This window comes from Cupressus sempervirens, chromosome 6 (genome assembly GCF_028749045.1).
Source record: "Cupressus sempervirens isolate cs-2001-9-10 chromosome 6, ASM2874904v1, whole genome shotgun sequence".
NCBI lineage: Eukaryota > Viridiplantae > Streptophyta > Pinopsida > Cupressales > Cupressaceae > Cupressus > Cupressus sempervirens.
Window position 1 is genome coordinate 103,031,593 of NC_143123.1, and position 25,325 is coordinate 103,056,917.

A 25,325-nucleotide genomic window follows, 5' to 3' on the forward strand; every position below is an offset into this window, starting at 1 on the left:
ACCTTATGTTGAAGTTCAAAATTTTGAGGAAACGGAAGAGATTATAACACCTTCTAGAATTCATTTTAGAAGACCACAATATTTTATTGATATTGATACTAAAATTTTGAAATCAATGCCTAACAAGATTAGCAAGCATACTTGTCAAAGAAAAGTTGATCACATGTGGAGATTATTCTTTGAAGAATAAATGCCAATTATTTGTTGAAATGATGAGAAATTTGAAATTTAGGCCCATCATGAAGATTCTTGGGCTAAGAATGATGAATGATTCAAATGAAAAAAATATTTTAATAAATCTAATGAGTGCATATGACAAAGTGGATTCTAAATCACACCCCAAAGATAGTAATATCACAAGATGCATACTTACATCGACAATAGTAAGTATCCAAATGAATAAAACTTGACTGATGAGAAAAAGACAAGCAAAACATTGAAAATCAGTAGAGGTAATCTAAGGAGAGCCATGTTAAGGTGTGAGAGATTGGAAGATCCAACAAAAAATGAGTTATGAACATTTAGCAATAGATTACTACAAAAGGATAAAGAAATTAGTAAAGCTTTGAAATCATTGATTGAATATTTTTGGACAAATAACATGTGTGTTTCCCCTAATAAAAGAGATCTTGTAAGAAGGAGGATTGGTAGCCAAAATTGCGATCCACATGTGAAAAAAAAATTGGACTCAACTTAGACATAATTTTTTACAAAATTTATTGGTATGTATCCTCAAATTAGAATAAGTCGAAGATTTTTTTACATGGGTAAACACACAACTTGTTGTTGTAGGATACATATTGAATTTTCTAACCATTTTGATGTTTTTAGCCATATGTGTGTTTTTGCATTCTAATTTTGTTTTGTAGGATTCTAACATGAATGAGCCACCTAGATCTTCAATGTAATTCATATCCAACATTTTATGTGAAATGGGATGGTCAACAATTTTACAAGACATCATGCTTGGATGGTACATGTTTATTTTGTGGTTCTTTGCATCTTTTATCAAATTGTGAACATATGGATAGTACACATGCAACTGGAAATGAAATAGTATATTGCAAAGAATATAAGATAGTGACATATGCTCTAAAAGATGGGAAATAGGGTAAAAGATGTGATTTAGTCATTAAAAAGATTCTAGTATATGAGTTCATGAATTTTTTTCATGAAAAGATTATTTATGAGTATGCAAGGCATACACATAGAACTCGATGATTGGATTTGCAATTCAAGTTATGCAAGGATACATTTCCACTAGATACCATTGTTTCAGTTGTAGAATTCACAAAGAACTATACACTACAACCACAAAATGAAGTGCAAGCAAAGTATTATACTTCTCAATAGGTTTTCATATTTGTTCACATAACATTCATGCATTCACCTACAAGTATAAAGGATGATAGGAAGATATTAAGGGAGTAGCATTCTTACATCAATGATGATCAATCACATTCTACGGAGTTTGTACATGGCCATTTTCAACTATTTTATAGAGATTTGGCTAAAAGAGACATACCATATCACCAACACATTATTTGTTCAGACAATTATGTATCTTAATTCAAGAATTCACGGATGTTCTATTGGTTGAGTAGGATGCACATGTTGTCTAGAATTCAATATATATGGAATTTCACAAAGGTTGGTCTTGGAAAGGGAGAGCACAAAGGTGCATGCACATACATCAAAATAGCCTTATATTGTGAATAACTAAAGTACAAAGATGGAGCAACATTGACATATACAAAATTCATCGTCCAATAGTGTAATGCTACAATGAGTCCAAGTAAAGAAAGTGAGTCTACAGTTCATAAATTTTTTTGGTTGATAGATAATACTAACATTGCACCATATGAGGATTGTTGCACACTAATAGGATCAAGTGAGTTGCACTCTTTTAGAATCTTTGATGCAGGTTCATGGAGTATCCACTCACAAAACATTGCATGCTATTGTCCATCATGTGCAGAGAAAAATTGGGATGAGTATGAGTCAACTGAATCGATGGACAAATGGGATATACAGATTTTGGACCCAATTGACACCTATCATCCCCACAAAAATTGGAAATGGTAGAGATGGATTCATCCATTGACTTTGACTTCTTGTCTAATCTAGTGCAACCTAGTGATATATATATATATATATATATATATATATATATATATATATATATATATATATATATATATATAAACTCAATATATAACTTTATAACTTTTACCTAAGTATTTGCTGAATTAATGACCGCATTTTATACATTTATCACTATAGGCCATGTTTTTGTTGTTATTGCACCTAAAGACAATGAAGAAGGGATAGATGATTATTTGTGTCATTATGTCCAGGCCAAACAAAAATTAGATTACTCAGTTATAGATGGTGAAGATTTAGAGTACCATATAGGTGCAGTGGTTGTAACTGGCACATGGCTTAGATGATATTTTATGAAGAACCCTAACTTGTGGTTATTCGAAGATTGGAAAACAAAAAGGAAGATTCTTCATTATTCTAACCTTGTTGTTGTGTCAAATGTCCACTTGATAAAATATGGTGTAAAACCACAGAATAAGACTCTTTGAAAGGTTCATGAGTTAGACCATGAGGTAATACTTGAGACATTACAATGTAGAGTAGATCCAGTTGGTTCTTTAGATTGAATACAATTACAAAAACATGAAATCCTAAGGTAAAATGTTGTTAGGTTTAATAAATTAAGGTATTTGGTTACCAAATACATCCTATGAATCCTAACTAGTGTCCTAGAATGGTCCTAGATGGACCTATTTGATCAAAATATGTAAAGAGCAAAAAGTGCTCAAAAGTTGCAAAGTTGCTCAAAAGGTTACTTGAGCAACTTTTGCAATTTTTGCAAAAAAATTTAAATGATAGTTAGGAAATTTTTAACTACCCATGGTCAATTATTTGAGCATGGGGAAGCATATTTTGGAAGGTTAGAAGATTTTTAGCATGGGGAAGCACTCAAATTCCTAGGTTGGTCAAAAGTTGCTCAATGAGCCAAAAGTTTCTCAATATGTTAAAAGTAGTTAGGGATGAGAAACTAAGGTATTCAGTTACCTAATAGGTCCTAGGAATCTTAATTAGGATCTTTGAATAGTCTTAGATGGACCCATTTGACCAAAAGATGTAAAGAGCAAAAATTGCTCAAAAGTTGCAAATGGAGGTTTGGGAAGTTGTAACTACCCATGCTATAGTATATGAGCATGGGAAACATATGTTGGAAGGTTAGAAGGTTTCCAATCACATTTCACACTCCTTTCCAACCAAGTTGCATTTTTGAGCAACTTTTACAACTTTTGCAAAATTCACTAGATTTCAGTTCTAGGACTTGAAAAAGGTTCCAATTATTAAAAAACAACTAAAAACACCTAATCCTAGGCTATCTTGACCAAAAAATCTGAAAGACCAATTTTTTCTTAATTAGCAACTTTTGCTCATATCTTGCACAAAGTGGCCTAGGCATACGTATCTTGCCCATATCTCTCTCACCGTTCGTCATGGGATCGAACTATCTTCTTCATTAGCTTTGAGTGGCCAGGTAAACCCTAATCCCAAGCTCATCTAATTCTGTGGACCACTCAAACATTCTCAAGAATGCCAAACCAAATTGACCCTAAGCGTCATTAAAGGCCATAGGGAAACAATCTTTGACAAGACATATCTTAGAGCTCGTGCGAGGTATGGATGCAATTTTGGGTGCTATAGGATCATGTTGTTGACACCTACAATAATCTCTCTCTCTTTTTGGAGATTGGATTCCATTTTGATTTTGTGGCCCCATCTCGAGTGATGCTGAAACTTGTAGTATTGGCCAATACAAAGTCTCCAACTGGCGAATCTCTCTAACCATTTGTCATGGGATTAAACTATCTATTATATTAGCTCTGAGTGGCTAGGTAAACTCTAGTCCCAAGTTCATCCCATCTTGTTGACCACTCGAACATTCTTGGGTGCATCAAACTAAATTGACCCTAAGAGTTATTAAATGTCATAAGGAAACAATCTTTGATGAGGCATATCTTAGAGCTCATGCAAGGTATAGATGCAATTATGGGTGCTATAGGGTCATGTTGCCAACACCTATAATAACCTCTCTCTCCTTTTGGAGACTGGATTTTTTGATTTTGCAGCTCTATCTCATGTGATGTTGAAACTTGTAGTGTTGGCCAGTACAAAGTCACCAACTAGTGAATCTCTCTAACTGTTCATCATGGGATCAAACTATCTATTTTGCTAGCTTTGAGTGGCCGAGTAAACCCTAGTCCCAAGCTTGTCCTATCTAGTTGGCTTCTTGAATGTTCTCAGGCATGCTAAACCAAATTTACCCTAAGAGTCATTAAATACCATAGGGCATTGATCTTTGACAAGACATATCTCAGAGCTTGCACAAGGTATGGATGCAATTCTGGGTGCTACATGATTGTCTTGTTGACACCTAAAATAAGCTCTCTCTCTCTCTCTGGAGATTGGATTCCATTTCAATTTTGTGGCCCCATCTCAGGTGATGCTGAAACTTGTAGTGTTGGCTAGTACAAAGTCACCAACTGATGAATCTCTCTAATTGTTCATTGTGGGATCAAACTATTTTTTTTGTTAGCTCTAGGTGACCAGGTAAACCTTAGTCCCAAGTTTGTCCCATCCTGTTGACCGCTTGAACGTTCTCAGGCATGCCAAACCAAATTGACCCCAAGAGTCATTAAATGCCATGGGCAGTTATCTTTGATGGGGCATATCTTAGAGCTCGTGCAAGGTATGGATGCAATTTTGGGTGCTATGAGATTGTGTTAACAACAACTATAATAACATCTATCTCTTTTTGGAGATTGGATTTTGTTTTGATTTTGCGGCCCCATCTTGGGTGATGTTGAAACTTATAGTGTTGGCCAATACAAAGTCACCAATTGTTGAATCCCTCTAACCATTTGTCATGGGATTGAACTATCTATTCTCTTAGCTCTAAGTGACTGGGTAAACCCTAGTCCCAATCTCATCCTATCCTATTGATTGCTCAAATATTTTTAGACGTGTTGAACTGAATTGACCCTAAGAGTCAGAAAATGCCATAGGGTGACAATATTTGACAAGATATATCTTGGAGCTCATGTGAGCTATGGATGCAATTTTGGGTGCTACAGGATCATGTTGTTGACACCTACAATAACTTGTCTCTTTATTTGGATATTGGATTCCATTTTTATTTTGTGGCCCCATCTCGAGTGATGCTAAAACTTGTAGTGTTGGCCAATACAATGTCACCAACTAATGAATCTCTCTAACTATTTATTGTGGGATCAAACTATCTATTCCATTAGCTCTAGGTGGCTGGATAAACCCTAGTCCCAATCTCATCTAGTCCCTTTGACTGCTCGAACATTCTCAGGCATGTCAAATCGAATTGACTCTAAGAGTCACTAAGTATTATATGGTAGTGATCTTTGATGGGGTATATATTGGCGCTCATGTTAGGTATGGATGCAATGATGGGTGCTATAGGATTGTGTTTTCAACACCTACAATAACCTCTCTCTCTTTTTGGAGATTGGATTTTATTTTAATTTTGCACCCCCATCTCAAGTGATGTTGAAACTTGTAGTGTTGGCCAATACAAAGTTTCCAACTGGTGAATCTTTCTAACCATTCGTCGTGTGATCGAACTATCTTTTATATAAGCTCTAGGTAGCCTTGTAAACCCTAGCCCAAAGCTCGTCATGTCCTTTTGATCACTCAAACATTCTTGAGCAAGCCAAACTGAATTAACCTTAAGAGTCACTAAATGCCATAAGGCAACGATCTTTGATGAGGCATATTTCAGAGCTTGTGTGAGTTATGGATGCAATTTTTGGTGCTATAGGATCATGTTTCTAACACCTACAATAACCTTTTTCTCTTTTTTGATATTGGATTCTATTTTGGTTTTGTGGCCCCATCTCAAGTGATGTTGAAACTTGTGGTGCATGGCACCTAGGTGGCAACTGGATATGTCATATCATCCAATTATGGAGACTCATGATAGAAGGAAAAGGGGTGACCATACACCTCATTTTGAACATGTTATTTTATTATGGTAATAAGGCAATCCTTGTTTGTAAGGTCAAGGAACTTGAGCTCGCCTATCAACCCAAGTTGCCTTAGTCCTAAGATTTTTTTATTTTTTTATTTTTTTTGTTAATAATTTGAATCAAGAAGTATTTTTAGAGTCATTAAACATTACATAGGTCCTATGTGTTACCAAAAACCACTTGGTTAAGTTCTAGGAAGAGTTAGTGCAAAAATTGCATTTTGCAATAAAAGTTATTGACAACTTTTTGGCAATTTTAGCAATTTTTTTGAAAATGGTTAAACTAACCTTATAACAAACCAAACCAATTGGTATCGGTTGGAATGGATGTAAAATGATGAAAATACCCTCTGTGAAGTTAGAGGAGGCATAAGGTGTATGTTTAGCAAATTTTTAATACCAAATATACAGTTTTTTTGAGAAATTGCCTGTTGTACAGACTTGTATGGATTTGGAGGCCAAATCCAGTTGGATGTTTTGAACACAATTTTTTTCTATATTATAGTGCATTTTATTTCAGGTTGATTGATTAAGTTTCGAGCAAGTTAGAGCATTTTCTTCTAAGTAGATTTCAAAACCCTTAAATTGAGGGTTTCAAGCAAGATGTGGCCCTAACCTGCATTTTATGGTTGGCTTTCAATGGAATTTTGAGATTTTCAAGGTTAGGGTAGGTAGATTAAGATTCCTAAGTTTCATAATTTTCTCAGATGATCTAAGGGGTTAATGAGAGTGCCTTAGTGTGAAAATATGGTGTTTTTAGTCCTTAAAATGTTGAAATTGTGGGTAGGGCTTGGAGTTGGGTTATGAAACTTGAAAAATAGTCATTCCATGTTGGAATAGGTTTAATAAGACCCTCTATAAAGAAAACCAATCCTAAGAACCCACTCTTGCACATTCCAAGTGTTCTAGGCTCGGTTTGGCTAATTAGGCTTGTGAGGCTTGCAAAGGTTCAAGAGTGTTGGAGTAGGTTGGGGACTTGAATCTTTGGTTTTTTGTGTAACTTCAAAAAGGGTATCCAAATACCTATTCCATTTGCCAAGTTCAGTGGAGAAAAACAAATTTGGCTACAAGGGCAATTAGGTGTATTGAGAGCAATTTTGCAAAATACATGTTAGGAGAGTAAACTAGCTGTGGAAACCTCATCATTAGGTGTTCCTTGAAGTATCTAAGGTGTTAGTTTAAATAAAGAAGTTGACTAGGATCCATTTCTCAGATTTGCTCATTTTTCCCTTATTGCTTCCAAAGTCTTGAATAGGGAAAGTGATCAAGTAGTTTTCTGAAGTTGGGTAGAAGTTTGTTCAGTGTTGTAACCAAGTTGGAAAGAGTCTTTGAAGACACCTAGGAAGGTGGGAAAGATAGTTTTCCATAAAAGTGTTCTTGTTGGGAATCCACTAGCTTTTGGTGTGAGCACTCTACATCATTTTAGATACAAATTACATTAAAATGAAATACATGAAATACTTAAAATGTAAACAAGAAAATAAGATATATATTATGATACCAATAATTTCATACATGAACAAACATATAATATATTATTATAATCAATAATGTCATAAGTCTAGTAATATTATGCATCAAATATATGTCATACATCAAATATAAAATGTCATATATACATCAAATGTATGTCGAATATGTACACTAACATAAAATCCAAGATATATGTCCACTAATTCCTATGCATGTGTGTCTATCCCTATATCTTCTCCTTCCCATGAGGGGAAGGAAACAAATCCCTAGAGGTCTTCGGTTGTTGTGTAGAGAGAGATGATGGGATCTTCCTCACACACTCACTTATCCTCTTGTTTAGGCTCCTCTCTAACTAGAGCTGATACAAACAAAGTATATATGAATCAATAATTATTATACATTGAAATAAAATATATGTACACACAAAATTAATTATTTTCTTACCACCATCAAATAGTCACTTTGTACATCCATCTCAAAGGCTTGTGGACGATCGAGAGTAACAAGGCCGTATAACAATTTAATCAATATAATCACTCAATCATACTTATAAATACCATTTAAAATTTCAATACTAACTATTATAAATAACAAACTAAAACTATAAAAACTATTTTTTACCTCAATCAATGGCTCTGAACTAGCCATTATGGTAGCAACTCCATAATCGATGGACTAGTGAAGATGAGGAGGAGTCTCAGACGTCAACAACTACAAATCATATAATAAAATTTACATGTAACATGTAACATGAAACATGAAAAAAAATATAATCAAATGAATTAAATTAACATGAAACAAATGTACCTCTACAAAGCTCATAGCATGCCCAAGCTCAAAGTCCCTTGTGAATGTCAATAGTCTAGTAGAGAACTAATGCACATGGATAAAAAAAAAATGTCAATCCTTCATATTATTACTTAATAAATATATGTATTAATATAGATGATTAAATTGATACATACCTCTTGTCTCATTAACGGGATGTAAAATGGGGCCAAGGAATTTGTACTAGGGCCATCAACACTCTTACCCTGAATTTTGAACAATGTCAAGACATGCTAATTAATTAGTCATTCACTATACATATGAAATGTGATCAAATTAGTTTATTATAATTGTAATTTACCTGTGTGTCAATGCCACATGTGTCACTTAGGAACTCATCAACAACTAGCCCATCATCCATAGTGTCTCCAACATGACTGCCAAATATGCATAAGGATCCACATGATGTACACATGTGACCATGACACAAAGAAGAATCCTCCTCAACTAATGGACTAATGCAATGATTGAGGGTCTATGTCAAAGCATTGATAGTCCCTAGTGTACTGGTATCTACATGTTCCTTCAAAACTAAAAGGAATAATCACATGCTCACCCTGTGGCTTGAGAACAAATGCCATAACTACATTAGGATCATAATGTTTCCCCGACCTCTCAAATGAAAACCCCCCACCTCTATCCTAAGAATGTAACATATCAAAATAATTGTGGATCTCCCCAAGGACAAATTCACAATAAAATTTCTTTAAGAAATACATTGGAACCTCATGATTATTGCAAGGAGGGGCATCAAAGACCATCCACCATCTATCCCAAAAGTTATTTCTAATATCATCACGTATGCACCAATGGATGGGGAACCTTTTAGTTGTATGTTTAATAGTATCTTATTCTTTAGACTTTTTAAACAATGCATGTATGATACCTTTTGCTATGTCCTTTTTTCTTACATCTTTATAGGATAATTTGTTTGCATAATATCTTCTTTGTTCTTCTCTCCTAACATGCCAAATATCCAACTAACCAATAATAGAAGCTACATGCCTCATAATGGACTCAAGGGAGGATGTCAAATGTGCTCTCATAGGATTAGTTTTCTGGCAAGCTTTCAACATACTAATGATTGCTTCTAATTCATTTTTCCCTCTTTCTATTTTATTCATTATATTTTCTTGGGTGCCAGGAGGAGGTCTTTCAATAGGTGGAGGTTGTGCAATTTCTTGCTCTTCTTGTGGAGGGTTTTGATTTTGATCTCATCGAGAGTTTTCATTTTGATTTTGTTGATTAGGCTGGGGATTTTGTGGTTGATTATTCACATTTCCTAATAAGAAACCAATTTCATTTTAAATGAATAAACAAATTTAAACCAAAACTAAGAAAACATACAAAACAATGCAAACTGAAGAGTATAAAACATACTTGACAATCCTAATCTTGATCTCTGGTGACAAGGAGGCATTTTGAGGAGGAGAGTGAGCAAACTCTTCAAATTCTACAAACTGCATGCACACTGTTGAGGAGAAAGAAGAAACCAACACAAAGAACTAAGGGAAAATGGAATGGGCCAAGGGTTCATAGCCCATTTATAGTTTTAGTTGTGTGTCATCTTTTTGGCACCACAACTTGGTGCATTCACCCTAGAGTAGTCATGTGTGATTTGCCACCCCTTCAATCAATCATAAATACAAGCCTTTGTCAAAGATTGAGCAAAATGTGATTAGTTTGAAGTTTCCATCTTTTGATTAATTTATCTTTGACAAGATCCTACTTAGACAATATTCTACTTAATATTTTCCATAAGCTTATTAGAAGGCATAATAATTATTAGACTCCTTCGCTTCCAATTATTAGTCACATTAGACCTCTTTTTTTGTAAGTTGAATTTAAAAGCTCTATTTTATCATATAACTTTCCTAGAACTCCTCCCAGGGGTACAAAGTAAAGTTAAAAGAACCATAGCTTCAAAATTTAAATATTGTTTCATCATTTCTAACCAATAGGAAAGCCACAAAAAGGAACATAAGTCTTCCCTATGCGCATTATTTTTCTCCCTTTCCATGAGGGTAAGGATATTAGCTAGCAAAGTTGTCATATTTCTACAATGCCTTAACCCCCACACACTCTATCCCTTCTATGTTATTTCCATAGTCAAAGGTTATTTTTATTGGAAATTTGGTGTGTGATTCACCTATAAAGAGTTCTTTTGAGAGAAATAACTAAACTTGTTTTAATGTGTGATAATATTTGATTGTGTTTTGGTTTAACATGGAAGCTATTCTAAGTCAAATATTGTTATGTTTGTGAACACAATTCATAGGATGAAGAATGACGATTGCATCACTGATCAAGTAAGTCATCGAGAGTTTATGATAGTACAAATCACTTGTAGTTGTTTTAGTAATTCTATTAATGGCTTGAAGCATGGAGAGGTCAATTGTAGGATAGTCACAAGTATTATAGATAGTTAAAAATAATTAGATGATTATTTCTTTTACCACTAATCATTATTGGTGCTTGGTTATATTATAGGAAGACATGGACATAGTTCAATTATAAAATATGAACAATATTTGATCAAATGTGAACAATAATGGATATCTATATGCAATGATTATTGATGTAGAGAAGATATGTATGGTACAATATATGATATGTTGTTGTCAAAGTAGGACCACACTATAATTATGTAACTATTGATATCAAAATTGTAATTAGATATTTGAGAAAATTGATTTGTATATAAATACTCCAATAACTATATATTTACTTGTTTACACAAATGAGATGAGCTTTGATTGGATGTTTATTGCTTGAAATATGATAATCTAATTGAAGATTGTATGTTGTAGTTTACATATTAACATATTTTCCACTAGAGAGTTATTGCTATCGGATTTTTTTCTCATGAATATAATTATAACTTATTTGACTTATCTTTAGGGATTTTTGCATATTTGTAGTTTGCATATTATGGGTGAGGATCTAATAGTTGTTGATTTAACATTTGACAATATTGCATTCATAGTTGTGACTTTAAAGTTGCTATTGTTGATGATGACTACTAATAATAATTGAATGAAATATGTTCCTTAGATCTAACAAGAAAAAAATAAATGTGATGTTACATCAACATACCAATAAAACACAACTTAGTGCACACATATATGTTTCAAATTTTTGGATACCTTTGCAAAAAAACATGTTGATATATAACATCATATTTGATGGCATGGCCCAAAAACCTTAGTTTTAAGCATAGTATTTCCCAAGTAATTTCTTTTTAAAAACAAGGAGTGATTTGGAATTTCCACAAAGAATCTTGAAAAGTACAAAGTTAGATTGCTCAATTATTAAGTCATTCTCATTATTTCTTTCAAAAACCCTCACAAGATACTTGAATAAACATAAAGAATTTTAATAGGTTTACAAGACAAACAAGGGACAATGTCATTAACAATTTTCAAATTATTTTATTATCATTTCTTCTATTATATATCTTGATTAGGAAACTCAAAACTTTGTAAATATGATAAATTAATTTAAAAATAGAAAAAAAACTCTAAATTTTTTTTTTTTTTGTTGGATTCCTAAGAGAGGACAAAAGGGGACATAAACAAATTTGTGGTATATGGATTGCATGAGGGACATGAAAAAAGGCTTGTATTCCTAGCCATTATATCATATAAGATAGGACTTGGGAAGATATCATGGACATCCATCATCGCATAACTTGGTTGACATCCTTGCTATGTAGGTTCTTTTACTTGGTAGTTCATTCTTGCATGGACCAACCACTTATACCTCACTATAGAGCATCATGTTAATGGTGGATATGGTCTTAGATATATGTAGGGAGTTATCATGTAGGAATTTGAAGTCCAATGTACATTCATAAGGTTGAAGATAGTTTTTGGGATAGACAGTATTATAGTAGATATTCAGTGTTTTTAATCACTTAATGTTCAAGTTTTTTTGAATATAAATTAATTTAAGAGTTAGATATCAAGATATTAACATAATTGTTTCTATTATTCTTCTAACCATTACACTATTAACTAAAATATTTATCTCTTTTCACCTCTTTAGAAGTACAAAAAATGGAAAATTTAAACTTGGGAAAATAAGACCGTTTAATAGTTTTAGTCTAGGAATCAATTCTTATTGTTTGATATGTGATGTTTAAGCCACTGAGAAAATACACTCTTTTTCCCAAGCTTCTTTGGTCTTGAAGTTGGTGAGAGTTGGTCGTCAAATGAGCAATAAGAATTTTGATATTGACCATTTTGTACACTTTTTGATGATGCTTACGAGTGGGATTAAACTATTCAATATAATGTTCTTTCTTTCTTGTTAGACCTTTATCCCAAGAATGTTTATGGAACATATCCATAACAAAAGCCTTTATCTATTTACTATTTTTGAGGCATGAACTCAAGGAAATACTTTATTTAGTACACCATTTGGTATTTTGTCACATCTAAGTCTTTTTTCCTTTTGTTTGATATGTGATTAAAGAAACATACTTAAACTATCTACCCTTTCAATTTGCTTAATCCTCTTTACATGAGCCTCACCATGGCAATTACTTCAAGAGAAGCAACCCCTATCTCACTTAATATGATATCATAATGGAATATACTTTTCATTTTCAACTTGTTTGTAATCAAATGATTTTAGATTTTCATCCTTTCCTTCCACATGGATCAAACGGTCAATCAACCCAAAAGTTACAACCATAAAGAACAACCAAAAGCACTAAAACCCTAAAAAGAGTTTGGGTAGTTTTCCAATCCCATAGTTTTGCCTCTCTAAAGTATTGTTTGATTAAGGGTAAGGGTCAAGAATTTGTTCATTGTATTAATGTTTATTGATCTCTTGTACATTTAATTTTTCAATTATTGTCCTTACAAATTATCAATATATGATAACTAAACGTCTTAATAAAATATTTCAATTGTATCAATAATCATTCATTTATGCATTCAATAGTTTTACTAATGAATATTTAATTAAAGGAGTTGTGCAATTTTTATGATGACCCTAGTACACGATTAGTTGAACATTTTTCATATAAATATTGGTCAAATCATTTATGAACACATAATATTGGTCATGTAGAGGTAGATAGGTGGAGAGAAAGGGAGGGAGAAATATAGAGAGGGGAGAGTGAGGGTGGAAGGGAGAGGTGCCAATCTAGACAGTGGAGAGAGATAGTAAGAAAGGAATAGAGAATAATAGAGTGGTGGAAGAAGATAGATATCATGATAAGGAGGAGGAGGTAATAGACAAGGAGAGAGGAAGAGAGTGAGTGACAAACCTAGACAAGTGACAACAATAAGAGGAGAGTGGGAGATGATGAGATTAAGACATAAAGAGATTTAGAGAGAGTTGGAGGGAGTAAGATACCTATAAAAGGAGGGGAAAGATAATAAAAAATGATTCATAGAGAGAGAGAGAGAGAGAGAGAGAGAGAGAGAGAGAGAGAGAGAGTAGATAATGCACTTTTTTTTATGTTTGATGTGTGTTGTATTTAGCATGTGTCTAATTTTTTGCACAAGGAAATAGCAAGCCTTTTTTTTGAATTTTTCTTGAGCATATCCAACCCAAAAGATTGGATGGTCATTTTAGGCCTAATATTTTTTTCTAAAAATATTACAAAATTTCTCATATTTTTTGCTGTGCTTTCTATCAAACTTGCATGCATTTCAACATTAAGATTAAAAAAAAAGTGAAAAAATTGTTAGGCTCTATCTTTACTATTTGACCATATATATTTTTCACATTTTGATCATGTTAAAGATTTCATCTCTATTTTCTTTTCTTAGTGGTTTTTAAAAATAAAAATAAAAAACCAACATGTGTTGTGTTGGGTATAGATTTTTGCTTGCTCATCAAAATTTGAAACAAATCACATCTCAAAAGGTAGACTCTATTATACACACCTAGGAAAAAAATTAATTTCAATTAGTTGTCTAAACAAATTGAGGGGAGAACACTTAAAATTCTATTTATTCAAGATGTATCTACTTCAAGAATTAGTAAAAAAATTATATATTCATTACAAATTAGCCAAAAATTGGCAAGACCCTATAAGACAATGGTAACTTCTGAGCCTCTCATATGGGAGGTCTTGGGTCTGAGTCTACTCAACCTTAATACATAATAATAACTAATCTCAATAAATAATAATAATTAGTCTAGGCTTTAACTCGATACCTAGAAAAAAAATGCCAAAAATATAGCATAAACTACATGGTGTTGGTTAAACTCTCACTAGATCAATTTCTATATTTATTTTATTTATTTTAAAAGTTAGCATTTAGGGGGCTACAATAGATGTTGTGTTATCCTTTTTTTGAAATAAAAGTAAGAACACTTTGTGTGGCCTCCATTTTGAAACCCTTAATCTACACCATTTTAAAAATAAATTAGTAGTTTAAAAAGTAGATTTAGAGAACTCCAACTATTGTCCATGTTGCATCTTCAAATTTTTAGTGTATCTATCTTCAATTCAAGTTTTTCTTATTTTAGAAAAAAAGGGTTGCATCTTAGGACCCCTTTTTTTGTCACCTATCTTTGTGCTCATACCCATAACTTTATGGTTGATAAGTGACCAACATAGTCTAAAGTGTGAATAAAATAAACCTATGAGAGGTTCTAGGTTGTTTATGTTAAGATATGAATAATAAAGGTAGTGAGGTCTATTTTGAGATATTGAAATTCTTAAATGCAAGTGTTATGGTTTTAACTTGTTAAATTGGAAGCTAGGTTAGATTTCCCTAGTTGCCATTAAGCATATTAACTATTGAGAATGGTTTAAAGGACCCTTATTAACCTACATTATATCAATTGATTGAACTCTAAGATATAGCTTTTATTTAGTTTGAGTATTGGCAATCGATTGCTCGTTAACCTATTTGGGTTTAGTTATTTCCATGTTTCTTCTTATATAGTATTGTTTCTATTTCATTTGCATGAGTATTGTTATTTTCTATGGTTAGGGGACCTTAGGAATGATACACTATAAGAGTATTGTGGTGAGAACTACATGGGAATTCAATGCCATTTTGAAGTTGGTATATGTATATTGTCCTCAAGCAAAGGATGCGCGTATGACCTAAATTTATAAGGTATGGCTTAAGGAGCAATTCCAAGGGTAAGGATAATTTTGAAATTGATGCAATTCGATTGTCAAGGAGCCGATCGAGGGTGGCAATTGGTTCCTTGACTCTAGCAACTTATAGAATTTAGATGAAAATAAAAATAGGTTAAAGATAACAGTTGAGAATTTTATGCAAAAAATGGTAAATAATTATCAAAAGATGTCACCTTTATATGATCATATGATTCAGCTAATAAATTAGCACTCAACATTATAGAAATACTTGATGACCTATTTACCTTATTCACTCATATATTTAAATACAGATAGAATGTCTTAGTAGGTAAGTTTGTTAATTTTGCCCTTAAACAAAAAATAATTCATAAATTACTTACTTTAAGCATAACATTAACTAGTTAATTATAGGTCCAAATTATATTATATATGTGCAAAAATGTTACATTAAGTTACCAATCCTTGAACTCCCTAAAAATTTCAGCACGTGTAAGTAATAATTGTTAGATTCATCTCACAAACAAGCGGTTCCATAGATTTAATTGCAATAGACAAGCTTAAAACATTTAAACTTGAAAATTCTACGATTTTTTTAAACAACCAGTGATAAAGATTATAAATAAACAAAATCTTCAAATATCTTAATTGATATTATTTTGCTTTTAGATTATTGTTGGAATGTGTAATCTTATATCCACCCATTATTTTAATAAATAATATATTTAATAAATAATAGAAGCCAAAGAAAAAAATCTAAAGTCATCCTAAGTCATCCTAAGAAAGTTCCAAATTTTATAAATACATTTATCTATAAAACATTTCCCATCATGTTTTCCAAAAGAAGAAATCCCCTCCATAAAACCACTTTTACATGTAAGACGGGGATATATTTAGTAAAGTGTGGTGACAAAGTTATTACCATAAACTCAAAATAAATATAGAAGAGACATGGTCACGAGATGCATCCATATAGAAGAGACATGGTCACGTATGTCACGCGAAATATGGACTGCACGACTATAGAAATAGGAAATATGGTCAAAATATTAATCATTTCTTTTGGGTCAGAAACCTTTTCATGATTACTATAATAATAAACATTTTTATTTTTATTTTCTTTAATACCATTATTAACTCGTTCAAAATAAATAACCAAGTGTTAACAATGGACAAAAATCATCTTTTTCATGTTATACCCAAAGCTGATCTCAAACGGGTCTTAAATTACATTGGCTTGCAATTGAAAAAGGAGGTTCAAAGTATTTGCCTCCCAAGATTTCCCTAGTTAGAATTTTGTTGGCCTCATCTGTCCAATGAACTCCATCCCAATTTATATAAGTAGCTGGATTTGGACATGAATCTGCTTTAACAGTCTTCCCATTGAGGTTTCCACTTATTCCACATTGTATAGAGTACATATAATTGTATTTCCCTCCCACTCCGCAACAAGCTCTAGTGGTTTGCTTGAATCCTGCAAGAACATTTCAACTATTAAATATTTATAAATTTAAAAGTAAGTTTATAATAAGTAGGAGATATTTTGTACGAGTAGTCAAATTGTGATATTAGTACAAGAATTCAATTGTGTAGGTTTCAAGACAAACATATAGACCTAGGTTTCAACAAGAACTTGTCCCTTATGAGGATGAATGGTACACTTAGCACTCATTGCGCCTACATGATGCTCGCAAAGGTGAAATATTGCACCATCGTGGAAGGTCACCATCCTAGTAGTAGTACAACTCAAGCATCTGCAATAAGTGCTAAGCTTACCTTTCATTCTCATAAAAGATAAGTCTTGTAAACCACTACTTGTGAAGGATGAGTCAATATATATTTGACTCGAAATCTACATAATTGCATCATGGTACCGATATTTTATGTTCATAATAGTTTAGATGCAAGTTTAGTCCATGCACAAGAATTTTATATTTAATTTTGGGTTCACTATAAATTGAAAAGAAGAGAAAGAAAATGATATTTTATAGTCCATGACAGGTAACCTATCTCTAGATGTTTGATAATTTATGAAATACCTTGTAATCTTGATATTTGAAAAGTTACGATAATATATATGGGACATAGGTACCATACCTCCTAGAAGTTTTCAACTTATAGACTAAATTCATGACTCACCGTAATTAGACGGGTTAGCAATGAAGTCATAGATGATGTCAAATGTATTGACATAGATAATATTGGCACCCTTGAGCTGAGTCCGCAGTCCAGCTAATTGTCCTTTTAGTAATTGGTTGTAGTAAAGCACTGCATCATTGTAAGAAATGGAGCAGCCATTTTTGTCAAAGTCTGAGGAGGAATGAGAGAAATAAGTGAGCCAAAAGGGCTGGCATCCTTGTGGCCCAACATCCTTTACTAGAATTGTGCTTGCCCCTGCATTATACAAGTCCTATACAAATAGATTCATTGCAACATTAATCATTCATAATATATCAACAATAAGATCATAGTTCTTTCTATTTACATTCACTAAACAAATGTAAGTACTTCCATCAAAATAGGTCTCAAATAATTAATAGATTTTTTTCAAGGCTAAAATAATAAAGATTTGAATCATATTCTATAATAACTACAAAATTTAGTCAATTAAAATACAAAGAAAAATGTCTAAGTCTAGTTATTAAAGATTCATTTCTTAGTTTTGAAGAAAAAAATCAGAATAGGTTTCAAATAATTAATAAACTCTTTTTAAAGCTAATTTAAATAAGTCCTTAGCTTATTTTGGCTATCAATTAATGCTCAATATTTTAAGGAGTAATGTGTGGAATTGGTGGCCCCATGAAGATTATTTTTTCTTCTAGTCAACTGTAATTTGTGTACATCATGAATAGTACATTATTTCAATAGAATTATTGTTGATAAAGATATGAAGTCTAAAAAGAAATATACTAATAATAGATAAAACACAAAACAGTCAACATTTTAAACATCCAATTAAATTTCAAAACAAAGAAAATTTACAATAAATAAGATACCTCTATTAAGACTATAATTGTATTAGAAATGTTTATAGATATACACCATAGAAACAAGAGAAAAGTCCAAAGAAGATGAACAAAAATCAACCAAAGGTGGTACTTTGACGTCAACATTTTGAGTAACACTACTTGAACATTGTCATAAATTTTTATACGCAATCAAACTCAAATACATAATATTGATAGTTGCATGGATTGTGGAAATATGCTGGCATTATTAGAAGACAATACTATCTAGCAGTTTTTTCCTAAAAGTTAAAAGTATAGAGAGTCCGATTCTCATACCTTAACAGCATTTGCAACGCCCCTTGCCACAATAGGTAAAATGTTCTGCTTGAGTTGAGCAGGGGTGAGTTTGAGATTCATGTAACCATAGCTAAAGTCATTGCCCCCCATTTCTACTATATAAAGTCCTTTTCTAAATGTCTCAGCATTTGGAAGGTATCCTTGTCCACCTGCACAATAAAGAAAATAAACTTATAAAACAAGTGCTTTTAAAAGATCGGATTTCATGAATTAACAGATTTCATGATCAAGATTCATTATACAAAAAATGAAATAAGAAAAATGAAAATATGTTTTCGATTATAAGAAGCAAGAGGGTGCTGGCCCGGACAGAACTAACACATTAACAACATATTAACCGCACATTAGTGCAACTAACACAATCACTCATTATAATACTATAACTTTTGATCCGTGAAACCATTTAACTTAATAATACCCATATTATCTTCCATTTCATTCAATTGAAAGACACCCTTTAATCATAATAACTTTTGATCTCTTTTGTTTTTATTTGTGCTTTCTATCCCATGTGAGTTTTGCTGCAGACTTTGCAGGCACCCATGACTAACACTATTAAGTAATGCCAGAAATGGAACATGCATTTTTACACACATTTCCTCATTTATCCAGTAGACAGAGAGACTTACTATATTTTAATGACAATGATCCAGAACTCCTTGTAAAACTAGCCTGACACACATACCAATTTGGACTTGTTGAAGACACAAAAAAAAGAAAGTGCTTTTTCCTGAAGCATACAAAACACTTTTGTCTTCATTGTTATTATTATACTCAAACATAAACACGTGAGGATGACTTACACCATTGTTTAAAAGAGTTTAAATCAAAGTGCATGCATGCATCCACAAGGAAAGAATGAGAATGATGTGAAGATAATGACTGATTAGGAAAAAAAACTGTTTTTTTTCCACAGATTCCATTCAAACTATGCAAGAAATCATCAGAAAATGTGGCTGTAATGAATGCAGGAAAGGACATAACATATATTTACCTTTTGTTGCCAAAACTTGCTGCTTGAAGATCTTGAATTGGTTGACCTGAACAGTAAGAGAAATCGGAGCAATAAATGAGAGATCTCGAACAGTGGCCCCCGCTGCAGCAAAATTGGCCCCGTGAGCGTAATTAGACCCCACAGATTGCAAGTATGGGCTCAGAAACGGCAATCCAAGTGCATATGCTGTTTCAATCCATCGAAAAATTCAAACTTTTTGTTAGAGTACATTCGAGACATTGAATCCATTGAAAGTTTCAAACTTTTTCTTAAGAGGACGTTCGAAACATTGAATCTGGATTGTATGTCAAATCAAGACTTGAAGTTCTACCAGTTCAAGAAAAAAAGGGGTCCAATGGTTTAAGAAAAAGTTTGGAATCTTGTAGATGGTGATGCGTGTGTTATCCAGTTGTTGATGGTGATATCTGTGTAATCCAGTTGTTTTCATTTGAAATTTGGGAATGTATTAAAAAAAAATGAGAATTTCTGTGGAATCCAGTTGTAAAGGACATGGAGAGAATTAAGGAAGGATAGACGAGATTTGAATTCTACAGATTAGTGATGATACCCATTTGAAATTTTACTAAGAAAGGTGATTTAAGCATGTTTTGGCAGACGAGTGCATGAATTCCCAGTTACTCGAACCTGTGACCTTCTAGTGATTTCTGGACTGGTTTATTAACTGAGCTTTGCTTGCTGCTACGCCTACTGGTTGTGGGTGTTACAATCAAAACAGAACTTGTTGTGGGTATGTCATATCAATCAAAATGGAATTTGAAATGGAAGGTAGATTTATAAGATTGTTCTTAAAGTCAGTTGTTCATGATTTTGAATCCACTTTTCAAATCACAATTGAAGAAAACTTCGACATGGTAGGCAGATTCATAAGATTGTTTTTAAAAGCAATTGTTTATGTTTTCGAATTTACATTTCAAATCACAATCGGTAGATTCTTAGCGCCAATTGAAACAAATTTGTTGTAGACAATTAGTATACAATCAAAATAACAGATTCATAAGATTGTTTCTGAAATCATCAATCCATGGTTTTGAATTCACATTTCGAATCACACTCAATACATTCCACGTCACAATTGAAACAAGGCAGAAAAAAACACTTTTATCACAGACCAGTTAGTGTAAAGACATCGGCAAAAGATTGGGTTTTAAAGATCAGTTACTGTAAGAAATTGAAAAAACGATTGAATCTTGAAGACCAGTTAGTGAAAAGACGTTGAAAAAAGATTGAATCTTGAAGACCAGTTAGTGAAAAGACGTTGAAAAAAGATTGAATCTTGACGACCAGTTAGTGAAAAGACGTTGAAAAAAGATTGAATCTTGAAGACTAACACCATAAAAATCCAATCTTTTTGAAGAAATCATACACAAACGCATTTCAATTGCAACAAAATTTCTATACATACCCATGAAATCCACGGACAATGTTTTTGAAATTGACTGTTCATGTTTTCGAATTCGCATTTCCGATCACAATCAATCGTTTCTGAGCATCAATTGAAACAAAACAAACAAACAGAAATAGAATATGTTGTCGGCATTTCATATACAATCAAAATAATGGATTCCTAAGATTGTTTATACGAGAATCAATTATCTATGTTTTTAAAATTACGTTTCAGATGACACTGAATAGATTCCAAGCCACAATTGGAACAAAGCACAAAAAGAATCTTGAAGACCAGTTAGTGAAAAGACATTGGAAAAAAGATTGAATCTTGAAGACCAGTTGGTGTAAAGACACTGGAAAAAAAGATTGAATCTTGAAGACCAGTTAGTGTAAAGACATTGAAAAAAGATTGAATCTTGAAGACCAACACCATAAAACTCCAATCTTTTTGAAGAACTAACCGATTCACAAACACACTTCAAATATTGCAGCAAGATTTTCCATACATACCCATGAAATCCACGGACAATCTGCCATCGCTGTACCTATTAACCGGATGCCCAAAGTATGTTCTTCCATAGGGAGGATTCTCAGCAAGCATATTGTATGGAAAGACAAAATGAATGGCCCCCGTATCAGAGCTAGAGTCCCCAAAATTGAAAATGGCAGGAAAGTTGCAGGCCCCTTCAGAGAGCACACCCATTCCAACAACTCCATAAAACAAAAGCAAAGCCCACATTCTTCCATTAAGATCCATCATATAATTATTAGCTTCTTCTTTCCTCATCTTTTGCAAGTTCCAAAGCATCTCCAACACCAAAATATAGTCTCAAAAAGTTTCTGGGTGCATTGTAGCCGAGTACAAGTCACCTTATAAAAGGCTGCAAATGCTGAGTGTAGTCCAGTGAAGAAGAGTTGAAATTTGAGAAAACAAATGTCCGGCGTTAGTGCAAATCAGCACAAGTGTCAAAAAGTGGTATAAATGATGCCCAATGGCATTGTTCATTGCCCGGATTATTGTCATGGACTGACAAATACGATTGATTCTTTTGATTCGATCGTAGTGTTTTGTTTTTCTGATATAAGTTTGTTTAGATTATAGTATGCCTGACAGCGATGGAGGTGTAGAATCACATGCTGCCTGTCGGATTTGCTTCGTGTTGGCATGTGGCCTTCTGCAAATGCCTAAGATGAACAACATTGGGAGGATTAACCATGAAAAAGTGGAGGAAAACCCTCATCTTCGAACTGTTGGGAGATTAAATATGAAAAAGTTTCGTATGGGAAGATTAAACATGAAAAAAGTTTCGTATGGGAAGATTAAACATGAAAAAGTGTAGGAAAAATCTCATGTGGGAAGATTAGACATGAAAAAGTCTCATGTGGGATGATTAAACATGAAAAAGTGTAGGTAAAATTTCATATGGGAAGATTAGAAATGAAAAAGTGTAGGAAAAAACTCTTCTTTCAACTGTAGGGTCCTCCATTGTTTTTATGTGGAAGTGCTCGATGTACTAGTGGTCCAAGTCACTTTCCACTTATGGATTTCTTCTTGTGGAGCTCAATGACATTTTGATGATTTTTGCTCTTGGTTTTAGTGGGTGCTTTTAGGAATTTACCTATACAATTTGGTATGGGTATGGAGTATACTTTATAATATGGATGATGATTTTTGCTCTTGGTTTTGGTGGGTGCTTTTAGGAATTTACCTATAGAATTTGGTATGGGTATGGAGTATACTTTATAATATGGATGATGATTTTTGCTCTTGGTTTTAGTGGGTGCTTTTATGAATTTACCTGTACAATTTGGTATGGGTATGGAGTATACTTTATAATATGGATGCAATCAAAGTATAGATGGTAGTTGTAGTAGGTTCAATTTTTTAAGATGTGTTTTGGAACTTTATTTCATAAATTTTATTAAAGTATTAAGTAGTTAGGTTTACTTATATGAGGGTAGAGGATGGATTACACTCTTGCATGTTAAGACTAGTTGTGTGTGGTAAAAGTTTGTATCATGATATTACTATAAAGATGTGTAGTTCTTAGTCAAATTTATTGACTCGTGTTTCATGAGTAGTGATTCATACATGAATCTATCTTTCATGAGAATAAATGGAACACTTAGAACCTATTGGATCTAGGTGATACTCACATAAGTGAAAAAATCTCATGTGAGAAGATTAAACATGAAAAAGTCTCATCTGGGAAAATTAAATATGAAAAAGTGTAGGAAAAATCTCATGTAGGAAGATTAGACATGAAAAAGTCTCATGTGGGAAGATTAAACATGAAAAAGTGTAGGAAAAGTCTCATGTGGGAAGATTAGAGATGAAAAAGAGTAGGAAAAAAAACTCTTCTTTCAATTGTAGGGTCCTCCATTTTTTTTAATGTGGAAGTGTTCGATGTATTGGTGGTCCAATTCACTTTCCACTTATGCATTTCTTCTTCTGGAGCTCAATGACATTTTGATGATTTTTGCTCTTGGTTTTAGTGGGTGCTTTTAGAAGTTTACCTATACAATTTGGTATGGCTATGGAGTATACTTTATAATATGGATGTGGTCAAAGTATAGATGGTAGTTGTAGTAGGTTCAATTTTTTAAAGATGTGTTTTGGAACTTTATTTCATAAATTTTATTTAGGTAGGTAGGTTTATTTATATGAGGGTAGAGGATGGATTACACTCTTGTATGTTAAGATTAGTTGTGTGTGGTAAAAGTTCATATCGTGATATTAACATAAGGATGTGTAGTTCTTAGTCAAATTCATTGACCTGTGTTTCATGAGTAGTGATTCATACATGAATCTATCTTTCATGAGAATAAATGGAACACTTAGAACCCATTGGATCTAGGTGATGCTCATAGAGGTGAAGCACCAGGACTTCATAGGAGGCCACCCATCCTAGTACTACTCTAGCTTGAATTGTTGTGGAGAATACCTCCTACTTATCAAAAGTGTGAATCCAAAACTTTCATTAGACAAATGGGTATATGCACCGAGTTGTGGTTTTTTTTTTTTTCTTCATTTTTTGAATAGTGCATACGCGATATAGCGCGTATGCGCTTTAAAAAAAGTGAAATTATATAAATGGGTTGCATACCCATAGCCCATTTATTTTATCTCAATTTTTTTAGCTTCTTCCAATAGCAGCACATATGGGAGTTGGATAAAACAAAACTTTTCACCACCTGCCTTGCCGATATGCCTCCTCACTGGAAAAATTCAAGATCACAAGCATGCCCATGCCCTTACCGTATGTGATCTAAATTTCATTTTGCATTGTTTGATACATTTTTCATATTGTTTTGTAGGTTTTTTATATTGTTTTGTAGGGTTTTTACAATTTTTATTTAGATTTGTTTATTTATTTAGATTTTAATTGATTTTTTATTAGGAAATGTCAATAATCAACCGGCAAATCCACAAGAACCTCAAAACCAAAACCCTCCCCAAGAAGAACAACAAATTTTGCAACCTGAACCAATTGCAAGAACTTCACTTGGCACACAAGAAAATATAATAAATGAAATAGAAAGAGGCAAAACTAAATTAGAAGGACTCATTGGTCGGTTGAAAGAATCTGGACAAACCAATCCAATGAGGGCTCAATTGGCATCATCCCTCAAATCCATTAAGACCTAGATAGCCTCAGTTAGATATTTGGTACGTTAAGATGGATGAACAAAAAATATTTTATGCAAATAAATTGTCATATGAAGATGTTAAAAAAATTTTAAAAATACCAAAAGGTAGAATATGTGCATTATTTAGAAAACTCGATGAGCAAAATACTGTTAGAGAGGGTACTAAATGGCTCCCCATCCATTGGTGCATACATGATGCTATTAGAAATAATTTTTGGGATAGGTGGTGGATGGTTTTTGATGCCCCTCCTTACAATAGTCATAAGGTCCCTATGCATTTTTTGAAGAAATTGTATTGTAAGTTTGTCCTTGGGGAGATCCCCAATTATTTTGATATATTAGACTCTCAGGGTAGAGGTGGGGGGTCATCATTTGAGAGGCCAGGAGCACATTGTGACCCTGATGTAGTTAGGTCACCTATGGTCAAGCCATAGTGTGAGCATGTGACTATTTCTTCAGTTGTGAAGGAACATGTACAGGCTAGCACTCTAGGGACCATTAATG

General features: G+C 33.0%; 1 protein-coding gene across 1 annotated transcript; it reads right to left on the bottom strand.

Moving 5' to 3' along the window:
* Positions 1 to 16,549: 16,549 nt before the first annotated feature.
* LOC149551454 (GDSL esterase/lipase At4g01130-like) lies at positions 16,550 to 22,116 on the bottom strand. The gene is made up of 5 exons (XM_089786963.1): positions 21,681 to 22,116; positions 19,764 to 19,949; positions 18,749 to 18,918; positions 17,604 to 17,874; positions 16,550 to 16,938 (listed from the first exon to the last, which is right to left on the bottom strand). Exons 1-5 carry the CDS (start codon positions 21,976 to 21,978, stop codon positions 16,676 to 16,678), a joined length of 1,188 nt encoding a protein of 395 aa, XP_089643089.1. The 5' UTR covers positions 21,979 to 22,116; the 3' UTR covers positions 16,550 to 16,675.
* Positions 22,117 to 25,325: the final 3,209 nt, after the last annotated feature.

Excerpts from the sequence above, each read along its gene's own strand:
- LOC149551454 (XM_089786963.1), bottom strand. The coding sequence starts at position 21,978 with ATGCTTTGGAACTTGCAAAAGATGAGGAAAGAAGAAGCTAATAATTAT. Across the intron at positions 17,875-18,748 it reads GCGTTGCAAATGCTGTTAAG|GACTTGTATAATGCAGGGGC; the intron begins GTATGAGAATCG and ends CTATTTGTATAG. Across the intron at positions 16,939-17,603 it reads TGCTAACCCGTCTAATTACG|GATTCAAGCAAACCACTAGA; the intron begins GTGAGTCATGAA and ends ATGTTCTTGCAG.